Source organism: Galeopterus variegatus, unplaced genomic scaffold (genome assembly GCF_000696425.1).
Source record: "Galeopterus variegatus unplaced genomic scaffold, G_variegatus-3.0.2 Scaffold523, whole genome shotgun sequence".
In the NCBI taxonomy this organism is placed as follows: domain Eukaryota; kingdom Metazoa; phylum Chordata; class Mammalia; order Dermoptera; family Cynocephalidae; genus Galeopterus; species Galeopterus variegatus.
The window spans coordinates 568,577-581,175 of NW_007726634.1; the positions used below are offsets into that span (position 1 = coordinate 568,577).

The following is a 12,599-nucleotide window of genomic DNA, read 5'->3' on the forward strand; positions in this document are numbered from 1 at the left end:
AAAAAAAAAAAAAAAAAAAAAAAAAAAAAAAAAAAAAAGAATTTGGAGAACAAAGTGCAAAATATGATCCTATATTTGTATACATAAAGAAAACTATTTGAAAGTTTACAGATTCAATTCCTTTACATCCTTTTGTAACGACTGAATACTTTTACAATGAGTATATATTCCTTTCCATGTTCAACTACAAGTTTGGGGGGGAAAGCTGATGTTGAATGTGAAATGTTACATTCGACCTGAACACTTTACAGAGAATTTTTCTTCTAAAGGATATATGGCTATAAAAAAAATTTAGCTATGAAATAGACTTTTTAACTCTTGAAAATGCATTTATTTTCCAAGCACTTACTGGGTGCATTAGACTCTGGGATATAAAGTTGAATGAGACATTATCTGTGCCTTGAAGAAACCTAAAGTGTTGAAGTTACTGTTACAGAAGTATATGTGAGGATAAAAATGAAAAGGAAAGGAAAGGTCATTCTACCTGGAGGAAAAGATATCAGAAAAGACTTAAGTTTATGCTTGAGCTGAATTTTAAAGATGATGTGTTAGCCAGATAGACAAGAGAAGAAAGGGAGTAAGGCAAAAGTTTATATATGCTCTCATATATATATAAACATATAAACACACATATACATACATATGGACACAAAAGTACATACAGGCAATATATAAACACACATATAATACACATATACATACATATACACATTAAAGTCTGTACACGCAATATATATTTTATATGAAATTTTATATATATACACACTTAACACACATTCTTAAGCAGACTACTCTTGAATAGAGTGCTATAAGGATAAAATGAGAATTTTTAATGCCAAATGTCAAACTAAAACAATGTTCAAAGATATAATTCTTCCAACATTCATCTAATATTTTGTTTTATGCTGGCTGAAAATTGATTTAAGTTCTGGTTATTTTTACAAAATATTTTTTTCTAAAAATTGTCTATAAAAATGTTTTTTAAATGAATGATTATATCTAAAATCCTATTTTATTTCTCAGTTAAAAAACAAACTGCTCCACAAATGCAAAGACTTTATGCTTTCACTGCTTAAATTCTGACTTTTTCTGAAAGTCACCTTATACTGTAATTCCAAAGCTCAAACATGTTTGAATTCAACACAAATATACCACTAACACAATAAGTATGGTCTGTTTTCATGAAAGAATTATATTTTGTTAACAACTGAATGTTTTTAATACTGCTTTCAGGGGGTATATCTCCACTTCTCTAAACTATTACCAAACTTATCTCTAAGGAATAGCAACATGCCACATACATACAAGGAGAGAAAAACATGGGCTTTTTACCTCATGAAGTGTGAGATGCTTCCCATCCTTCCTCTTTGAGTCAAATCTACCATATATTGCACTGTATTTTCGAATTTCCTCCTCTTTGTGTGGATCATCATCACTCATCTCAAAGATATGACCAATCATTTTGGCCAACTTCTTGTTGGTTTTTAGGAGCTCTTTCACTTCATTCAAGTCACTCTTCGGCAGTGTGGGGGCCATTCGCTCCACACACTCAGCCACAGAGAGTGCAGCAGCAGCATCCAACGCCTCACTGCTTTCCTTTGGGGAAGCTGGAGAGCCAAGGTCGGCTGGGGAGAGACTGTGCTCGCTCTCAGTGGCATGGTGACCCTGCCAGAGTCTGGATTCACCAACACTCTGCAGTGCTAAGCTTCCCACCACATCTGCTTTGCCCTGTCCCAAGCTCTGCACACAGGTGGTAGCAACACATTTGGGGATTTTTAAATGAGGTTCCCGGGCACTGCTATTCCTTTCATAACTACTGCAGGATATTCCCAGCCATGTCGGTGATCCCTCTGGTAATTTATAGATGGGTATGCTACTGACAGGAAGGGAAGTCAGTGGCTGATTGAAAAGGCCAGGGTTTGTAACCCAGTCCCTCAAAGCCTTCTGTAGCCTTCTAACATGAAGGGGCTTGCTAGCCATACCCACAAGTGCCATGATTTCCAAAAATTCCTCTTCTCCAGCTTCACAGAGTTGCTGGACATCATCACCACCTTGTTGGATAAAGGCATCAAAATAAGAAAGTAGATTGGCTTTTTGTAATATTCTATACAGCTGCAACTCCCCCAGGGTCCTGGGTAAGGCTGCGGCCATTACTGTGGATGGGCTCAACCTGCAAAAAGAAAGAAAAAACTCATCATACTTGCTTCAAACTTCTTAAACTAAATAGGTTAGACACTACAGGAGAATGCACTACAGGAAGAACAAAAACGAGCATTTGCACAGCAACTGACTGTTAAGGAAGCATTCTCTCTCTGTACTTTACCTCATTTTGCACTCCTAACAAACCTAGAGGTCAGTATAATTGTTTCCATTTTAAAGAAGAAAATAGCTAGTAAGCAGGAGTCTAGGGACTCAAACACCAAAGCTAACAGGGATCTATATCTCTTATTTTTGGCTATGATCCTTGTTGCTTCCATGTGGACACAGAGGTAAAGTGAAGAATAAAATTTAGCAGGAAGTAAGAAGTACAGTGGGCTACCATTTGCTGAATACTTATTTTGTGCCAGGCAATATGATAAAAACTTTACATTATGTCTAAACCTTACAACAGCGCTGTGAGATGGGTGTACTTATTCCCATTTTATAAAGAAGAATTGACAAGATTAGTCTGGCAGACAAATGGCTCAGGGTAGAATGCTTACGAAGAACTGCCCTGAATGCAAAAAAACCAGACTGTTGTCTAAGTATGTATCAGGTATAGAAATGGAGGATGAAAGAAGGAGGGTGGGTGAACCTTCCAAAAGCAGCAGAGAGTTTAAGAGAGACAAGGAAGAAACATACTTTTAGAGTCCAAGCAAGACAGAGAAGCTTGTATTTAAAGAAACAACAAAATCCAGCAAAGTACTTGACCTCTTAGCAGCCTTTAAAAGTTGTTCATAGTTGCCTGGAGACCTCCCACATCCAAAGAGGAGATGACCAAGTACTTCCATTTAAGAGAAACGAATAAATGTGTAATCAATGCACCCTGAGATTAAAAGGCCCCTGCAGCCCTCTATGGAGAAAATTACGGAAAGCTAGAAGAACATGTACATCAGAGGAAAACAGAATACCCACCCTCAACTCAATAGTATGGAGAAATAGTTAACTGGACGATAATGGAAGCAGAGGAATGTTATGAACATCCCTGAAAGCCAAAAAGTCACCAAACTTGGGACTTCTGTTTCATGCCATCAGCCATAATCCTATACAAAATTCTAGTCTCAGTCACCCCATCCAAGAAGAATGGGTCTCCCTACCATTCTAAGGACTACTAGAATGCCCATCTCCTGAAACTTCTGTGTCATCCACAATCTGTTCTGATCAACTAGTGACCTCCTCAAATTTTATAACTTTTTATTTTCAGGGGCTAGTATGGGCATAGACAGGTGACCTGATGACTTCCCAAGAGACACAAAAAAGATTAAATTATGATCCAGTACCTTCTGCTAACATCCAGGAAGCCACCTGGGGTGCTTTTGAAAATTATAGTTTCCCAGGTCCCTGAGGTACATCTCAGGACAGTCCCATGACTTGGCAAATTTGGCAACGTGTACAAGAATATCGCTTGAGGACATATTTAGTATATCCTCTGGGCTCCACAAACTCCTATAAATTCTGTGATCATCCAGATTCTTTAGGTCCACCTTATGATCATGCCATCTCAGTCCTCTGGATAAAAACACTGTTGCATCTTCTAAATCATCCAAAGGAGGATAGTCTTGTCCTTCCACTCCAGGGGCAGTCTATCATCCAGTTGGACACTTACCCACAAAAACACAGCTCTCAGAAGTTACAGACCCAAGTTTAAGTCTAAACTACACTATACCAAATAGATGGGCTTCTAGAAAGTGTCTGAGGTAAAATGCATGTACATATATAAATATGTATGTACACATACATCTTTTTTATAAGAAGACTGTAACTTTGCAATGTTTATGGAGTGATCAATTTACTCACCACATGTACTCCTGAGATTACGAAAGAGAAGAGTACATCAGAAAAACCTAGGGTTGGCTGGTTAGCTCAGTTGGTTAGAGTATGGTGCTGATAACACCAAGACCTAGGGTTTGATCCCTGTGCCAGCCAGCCACCAAAAAATGAAAAAAGAAAATCTAGAAAAAGTTTTTTAATCTTTTTATGAGTAATAATAATAATAATAATAATAATAATAATAATGTATGTATGTGTATACATATATATAAAATTAGACAAATATAAAAGAGAAACTTAAGATACAGAGAACTAAAAACCCCAAACAGGTTGTATTCGTCTGAGAATCTTTCTAGGCAATGAGTTTAGAAAATAATAATCTTCAAGTTTTATCCTTTCTCATCTTTACATCAGAAAAAAAGGAAACTCCCTAGTTCCTAAGAGAAAGCCCTTAAGTACTGGTAAGAAAGAAGCAGTTATGAATATAATATCTGCATAAGGACTGAAAGGATCAAGTGTACATTTCCAAAGTCATGTTAACAGATGAAAGATAAATAAGTAAACTATTCAGAGTCCCAGGAGGCTATCAAAAGGCCCACACTTACTGTTGCAAAAGGAGTTCTCCCTAAGCTTGTGCTTTAGGAGAATGTTTCAGTTTCTTTCCAGAGCCTGCTGTGATCATTTAAATACCCACCACTTCATACATTAACTTGATTTGATTTAAAAGAAAACTAACATGAGATTTTCAGTTTTCAGATTTCATACTTCAACATGAAGGTCAAATAAGTCAAAAAGCTTCTACATGAATCTTTCTGAAGTACATATAAAAAGGGTCCTAACACAACACTAAATACAGGTAGCTTATAATATAATAAATCTACTCAGCTGAAAACTAGTTACCTGGCCTATTCAAGATATTCTAGAACATGCTGAGTCTGACCTTTTCATGAATTCCACATTGAAGAGAAACCAGTTACTCATTCCTGCTGCATTGAAAAGCCAAACCTGAGGCCTAGAGCAAACCTCCCCTTACACAAACTTAAATGTTCTCACCTTGGTCAGTCCAACAAAAAGAACCCCAGTGTTAGGGAAGAACTAAAAAACAATGGATCACACTTTAAGACCATTTGCTGCTGTTTGCTATTTACTGATCTATTTTAAATGGTAATGATTTGTTCTAAAACCTCAAACAAACAAACAAAAATCTCACTTTGGTTCCTTACAGGGTAGCATTAGTCATCTGCCAGATTCAAACTATACTAAGTGAAATAAGGAGCTAGCCTGGTCCAGAAAACTTTACCGTTCAATTTCTGCTTCACTATGGGAAACAAAATTTTCCTGACATTCTCCAAGCTGGGACATGAAGATTTAGGGTAGGAGAGAGGCCTTTAATGGTCACTAGGGAAAAGAAGAACCATTCCTTCAAACCTGCCTCAATCCAGCCTGCTTTCTGGTCCCACTATTGTATCAAAACGCTCAAGTAACTACAGAGTTATCACCCAGGTCTCTCTCTTTTAACCTCTCTGATGCATGATATGACTCCCTGAAATGCTCTTCAGCTGACTTTGGGAATGCTGTATTATTTTCTTTCCCCCGACTTCCCTCACTATATTCTAAGTGCAAGAATTCTCCAGAGTTACATATTAGATGTCTTTTCTATCATCTGTCCGTATTCTCCCTTGATGATCTCAACCACTCCCAGGCTTCAATTATCACCATAGACAAATGACCTCCAAATCTATATCTGTAGTTTGGACCAGTGGTTCATGGGCCAAGACCCTGGAGTTACCGCAAAGTGTTCTCAAATCCAAATGCACCATAACTACTAAATACTGAGTAAAAAAGATGCCTCTCACACATGTCTACTTTGCAAATGAAGGTATATAAACGCTTCTGTGATTTAATAAAATACAAACTCATTTAAAAATGCAACTGGATTTGTTGTTTTTGTCATTATATGTATCCTTAATAAACAAACACTAAAATTAAATTATCATGAGTATTGGCAATTTTTTTTACTTAAAATGTCATCCTCATAACAGAAAAATTTGAGAACCATCAGCCCAAATCATTCTTCTGGGGATTGTGAAAACCTCGACTCTGACATATTCAAAAGCAAGTATATGACCTCACTGTCCTCCCATCTTCCAGATTCCCAAATCTACTCTTCTAACACTCTGAGTTCTTTTAGTTGCACCACTACTCTTCAGTTCTCCTAGATTAATAAAAGTGTGGACACCATGTTTGTTTTTTCTCTTCCTTCCCCAAATCTACACGTCCTTAGGCCACACCACCACCCTTTTCCTTTCTCGCCTCAAAAATAGCTAATTCTAGTTTTCATTGGTTCTTGCCTTAACTTTGAAAACAGCTTCCTCACCTGCAGTACATCCCACACTGCAATGCCAACTTTATCTTCCTAAAGTTCAGGTGAGGGTCTGGTCTTTACACACCTGTGCAAATTTCCCTACTGCATAAAGAAATCCAAACTACTCATATAGGTACCCCAGACCCAAACCTACCTTTCCAGCCTTCTCTCTATTCCTAAATATGCCCCTTTGTTCAAGATAAAGAGACACACTGGGTATTCTTCAATGTACCACTTACTGCCCCTATGCCAGGCATCCTCCCTCTCCACTCCATAGCCTTTTTTAAAATTGAAACATAATTGATTATACGTATTCGTGGGGTACAGCATTGAATATCAATACCTGTGTACAATATGTGATGATCAAATAAGGACAATCAGTATACTCATCTTATAAAAAGTAATCATTCTTTGTGACCCTTAACCAATTTCTCACCAACCCATTTTTCCTCCCCCTTTCCCACCTCTAATAACCACAGTTCAGTTCTCTCCTGAAAGTTCAGTGTATTACTGTGATTGTTGTTTCTTTTTTTCTTTTTCATTCTTTTAAATTTATTTTTTAGCTCCTACTTATGAGTGAGGACATGCATTATTTCTTTCTGCACCTGGCTTATTTCATTTAACGTAATTTTCTCCAAGTTCACCTATATTGCTGCAAATGGCAGAATTTCACTCTTTATGGCTGAGTAGTATTCCACTGTGTGTGTGTGTGTGTGTGTGTGTGTGTGTGTGTGTATATATATACACACCACATTTTTCTTATCCAGTCGACTGCTCACAGCCTTTTCCATAAAGTCTTTCCCACACCCAATGGCTGCAGGTGTCCCCTTCCTTCTCTGAACCTCACAATACTTTCTTTCTCTCTCTCTTTTTCATTTATTCAAATATGCCATGCACTGAGCCAGTTCTGAGAATAAAGAGGAAAGATGGTCCTTTATGGAAAATCAGTTGAGGGGGAGGAGACAGACAAGATGCAGACACTTAAACACTGTGGTAAATGCTATACAACAATTACATCAACTTACCTGGCTCTGTAGAACAAGTTACTGCTAGGTTATGAGCACCCTGAGACTAGGAATTAGCCCTCATTAATCTTTTATCCCCCTTTATTCTTAGCAAAGTGTTCTATGCAGAATAACATCTCTATAAAGGTTGCTATTGAATGAAACCCAAAGTTTGATTAAGGATCTGATTGTCAGTCACCTTTTGTATTAGAAAAGGAATACCTTCTGTGTAAATTGCCAATCTAATAACTGCACATTCTGTTGCATCCTGTTAACTTTATCTACAATCCTCTCCATTCTCTCATCCTCAATACTTCCTCCTTCTCAAAAGGCTATATATAATGGACTCCAATGACATGGCCATTTTTTCATGAGATCAGAGTGTGCTCTCCCCAAATACAGGAACTACATGTGTTAAGTGTTATAATATACATTATGTGTGAGTCCAGCTCCAACACCAGCATTTTAAGAATTCAAGATCAGTCATGAGAGATCCTAGGTCTTTTTTTCCCTCTGTTCCTATAAATTAAAGGCAGTATAAGTTATCTCCAAATAACAAGTACCTATCTTATAATGTTCATTATATCCAAATGGATTCTTAACCACTATTCTTGAATCTTCTCCCCTCCATGCTATAGGAATCATCACTACACACACACGTATACAGCAATACACATATATACACACATATATAAAGTGTGTGTGTACACACTTTTATGAAATTTATGGCATTCTAAGGAAGAGCGACTCTTCCAGGAGTGGGGAGAAACCAAGGGCAAAATCTCACTAAGGCCTGACTACATAGAGGGCTATAAATCCCTTCCCCCAAGCACAGCCTAAAATTTTCACATTAATGGGCCGGCCCAGTGGCGCACTGGATAGTGCGCCGCTTAGGAGGCGCGGCAGCGCTGCCGCCCGAGGGTTCGGATCCCACATACAGACCGGCTCCCGCTCACTGGCTGAGCGAGGCGTGGGAGCAACACCGAGGTTTGCAATCCCATTGCCGGTCCCAATGTCTTATAGACTTACAAAAAATGTGAAAAACCTTGGGAAGGGTTAAGAGCTCATGAGTCATTTACAGATTAAGGTGAATTAGTTCCACCAGATTGTTTTCCTCAACCTCTACATGAGACCTGTTGCACACCAGGGGAATGAAGGATTGAGATGGGGAATGGGGACAAAGAAAATAAGAAATTTGAGGACACAGACTACACTTAAAGCCTCTGAAGTACTGCAAAGTTTAGGAGAGAGTAGCTTGAAGGTATAAGGGCCTGGAGAAGGATGTAACGGGTAGACTAAAGGTTGAAACTTAATAGGTTTATAAAAGCCAGAATTAGGCTTAGGGAAAGATGAGCCTCTAGAAAATGAATTCTTCTCACTCTTATCCAAGTCCTAGAACTCAAAACTCAAGCTAAAATGATTAAATGTTACATTTCGTTGTTACATTTCATTGGTTACTTAAGATTGCAAGGTTGTGTTAACTCCTATGTGTTTCACATTCCAAATGATTTACCTAGGCACACTTATTAGTGGGCATTCAACAATACATCTTAAGTCAAGACACTTTTGGATCTTACTACTGTCAATGCTATGAATTAAACATACAGCCTCTAATGAATTAATGGTAATATGGGAAACTCAAATATTCTCCCCTATTGATTCTTTTCTGAATTCTGAATGAAGCTGGAAAAAAAAATTTTAGAGACCCCTTAACATTTTTTTTTTTCCTTTTTGTCTTTTTTCGTGACTGGCAACGGATCGCAACCCTCAGTGTCGCGCCCGTACCGGACCAGGACCGGCCACGGGATCGCAACCCTCGGTGTTGCTCCTGCACCTTGCTCAGCCAGTGAGCGGCCGGTCTGTACGTGGGATCCGAACCCTCGGCGGGAGCGCCACCACGCTCCCAAGCGGCGCACTGTAGCAGTGCGCCACCGGGCCGGCCCGAGACCCCTTAACATTTTAACGAAAGTGTTTTTATGTGTAAGTTTAATTTATCAAAATTAGAATAAGGCAAATCAGATTTATTTTGCTATTAAATAATAACTATGATTAATTTAATAATACCAATACCAGCATTTCATATAACTAGAAATTCTTCACTCAGCTGGCAAGTCATTCAACAAACATTCCGTGTTCCCTGAGCAGAGTATGTAGGCAATACATTTAAATTTTATCACCTTTTTCAGAAGTTTCTCAAATTAAATTAACATATCATGCAAATTAATGCGCAGCTCCTCCAAATACATAGTTTTGAGAAATGACAAACTATTTGAAAACTTAATGGTATATTTTACCTGTGAGAATTCTCACGAGGATTAGTACTTTTCCCCAGCATCAACTTCTCAAATTTCCCACTTATTCCATTATTAAGTTTAAGGGAGTATATTCTATTATTGTGCAAGTTATTGAACATGTCAGATCAGAAAGGAAATTTGCATTTAATATAATAACTGTCCTAGTCTCATTCCACTACTCATAAGAATGAAAGAAGCAGACAAGATAAAAATAAATCCAATGCAAAGGGGCCAACAAACTCATATTAAGCTCAAGTGGGTATTATTCATCCTGTAATATATTTCATAAATTCTGTAATGAAATATGCATAGACATACATTAGTGTGATCTTAAACTGTTCAAAATATAAAATGGTTATTTCCATGAAAGTAACACAAAATATGTCATGGTTCTGTGATATGCAGAACACGGCTTTACATTTAAAGGTAAATTTTACTGAGCTTTCATTTCCAAAAATGCAATGAACAGCACCAACAAAAAACTACAGGCTTATCGGAAAAGATGAGGCCTAAGTCTTAGGACAGAGTCTAGGTCAACAGACATAAAAACCTGACATCCAACCATCTTTCACTTTACATATTTAAAATTCAAGTAACACATTCTTCAAAGTTTTCACCCACTTTATGATTTCTCTTTTCAAAGCATCCACCGTGTAAGCCCCCAAAGTCTTTACTAATAAGCCAATATGTTCTCAAAGTGTGATTAAAGGAAAATTTCTAATGCTTTAACTCATTCTCTAAATAACAAGAATGAAAATCTGTTAACTTTCCCATGACAGTGGATGTTATCTACTAGTCACAAAAAGAGAAAAAATTTATTTTGTTTAGCTGAGATTATTCAATTGTATTAATAACTGAATTATTAAATCATTGAATTATTAAATTAAGTAATTTTGAAATAAGAGACGATATAAAGTATTTATTAGATATATCAATTTATTAGATATACAAGCTCACTAAATTTCCTTGTATCAGCTATAGCATTTCTAAGGATTTCTGTCATTTGAAATATATCCACAATTAGCAGGTAAAATGAAATAAAAATCTGCAGTGCCTCAACGTTTTTATTACTATTATCATTATTATTGGTACATTCACATATAACAAGAGACCACCAGAGCCAGGAAAAACAAAATATTTCTAATACTGGGAAGGCATATTAACTTTAATGAAAGATGGTAAAAACAAGAAAATATCCAAAGATTCCTTGAAATTATTTTCTTTCAAGACCTAATTTTCCAATATCTAATTTATCCAAAACATGGATAAGGAGGGCTGGCTTTGCCAGCCATTACAAATTCTCAAGAGAACCCTTATTTGCACGTTAATACCTATAAAAACAAAATCATCTTTTAAACTTAGTAAAAGAACTGTATTAAATGTCTCAAATGGTATAAATATGGAAGAAAAAAGGATAGATACCCTTGAATCTGACTGCCACTTTTACTAACACATAGATTAGATCAGAAACAGCTCCTTCAAGTCTTTAGAATATCAGCCTCCACCCAAAACAGAGAAAGTAGATCCTATGTATGCATCCTCTCTTCCAATATCTCTTCTTAAAACCCACACATAAATTATGAAATATCATAATTGGTTATGTTGTACAGGGAAAAAAAATTAAAGAAGTGGAAATCTAAGACAGTAATTCACTGCGTGCACACTTTTCTAACAAAACAGCTAAGCATTTCCTACGTGACTAATCTATTTTAAATTCGGTTCCTCTGCTCCTGTGCAATCTAATATTATCTATTAAAACTGCCAAAATATTTCTAAACAAGATCTAAGAATTTTTCTCTCAGCTTCTGATCTTTGCACTCCTTTAGCTGGCACACACGTCACTGGCAAACCAATCGGTAATAAGTTAGACCAAATCGACTCTTTCGGATGAAATTTTAAATTAACAGCCACCCCAAAATTTACCATGCCGCCCAAATCTCAGGGAGCGAGGGATAAGTATATGCATGTCTATGAAGCCTCCTGATCACCTGCTGCAAAAGTTGCAGAATCTATAAACGCATATTCCAACCTAACTATCCTTTTCCCCCAAATCCTGCAACCTTTAGGCTTATAGAAGTATCGTTTCATAGCTCAAGCTTTGTGAACGTTGAGATTGCAGACCACAAATATCTGATTGCATTTTCAATGTTTCTTCATGATAATGTCACACACCTCTGCATCCAAGGCTGCTTGCGTCCCACATGTGTGTGCAAATTCCTCACTCGGCCTTAGAGGCACAATGAGTCTCTCGCTTCCCTGCACCTCGGTGCCAAGTTTCTGTACACCACTTCTAAGCAAAACTCTCTTCCCGCTTTTAAAAAGAAAACTACATTCGGAAGGGGAGAATATTCACGAAGAAAATTAAGACGGTAAGTGCAGCACTTTTATAAAGTAAACAAACAGAAAGACTCTGCCCCTGGCGAAAGTGGGTGCAAAACTCTGGGGCCGGCGCGCGCACCCACAACGCACACCACCCGCGGATGAGGAGCATGGACTCGGCAGTCCCCGCTCTCGGAGGGAAAACGCACAACTCAGGGCCGCTGCCGCGCTGCCCCTCCTTCCCGCGGCCCCTGCACACTGAACTGCTCCGGGAATCGCCCACACGAGCCCGAGGCCGCCCTCTCCTTCCGGCGGCGCCCGCAGGGCCCGCTCCCCAGGACGCCCGCCCCCCAAGTGCCCGCGCGGGCCGGCCACTCAGCCGCCCCAAGTTCGCCCGGGGTTGCACGGCCGCGAACGCGTCCCGCACTTGGCAGACCCGGAGCGGCGAACGTCCGCTCTGGTACGTACTCGGCCAACGGCTGCAGCGGTCTTGGCGCGCTCTCCCCGGAGGACTGCTGAGCCCCAACTCTGAAGTGACGGCCCCCGGCTCTCCCTCCTCAGGCGGCTGCGGCGGCCGGGACGCCCCCGCTCCCATCGAGGGGGGAAGGGACGGTGGTGGGCGCGCTCTCCCTGCTCCCCCCTGGGCCA

At 38.8% G+C, this 12,599-nt stretch overlaps 1 protein-coding gene across 5 annotated transcripts in view; it reads right to left on the reverse strand.

The window, feature by feature from the left end:
* The window catches only part of NAB1 (NGFI-A binding protein 1 (EGR1 binding protein 1)), a 56,474-nt gene extending 43,958 nt beyond the window's left edge, over window positions 1-12,516 (reverse strand). For 3 of the 5 annotated variants that reach the window (XR_550283.1, XR_550284.1, XM_008569672.1), the window contains exons 1-3: window positions 12,420-12,515; window positions 11,805-11,958; window positions 1,333-2,170 (exon numbers count right to left, since the gene is read on the reverse strand). Coding sequence is in view for 3 of the 5 variants with exons in the window: in XM_008569672.1 (XP_008567894.1) it covers window positions 1,333-2,170; window positions 11,805-11,812 (846 nt within the window). In the remaining 2 variants the exon portion in view is untranslated. Of the gene's footprint in view, window positions 1-1,332; window positions 2,171-11,804; window positions 11,959-12,419 lie in introns of all 5 variants that reach the window. The other 2 variants (XM_008569673.1, XM_008569674.1) reach the window with 2 other exon arrangements.
* Window positions 12,517-12,599: the final 83 nt, after the last annotated feature.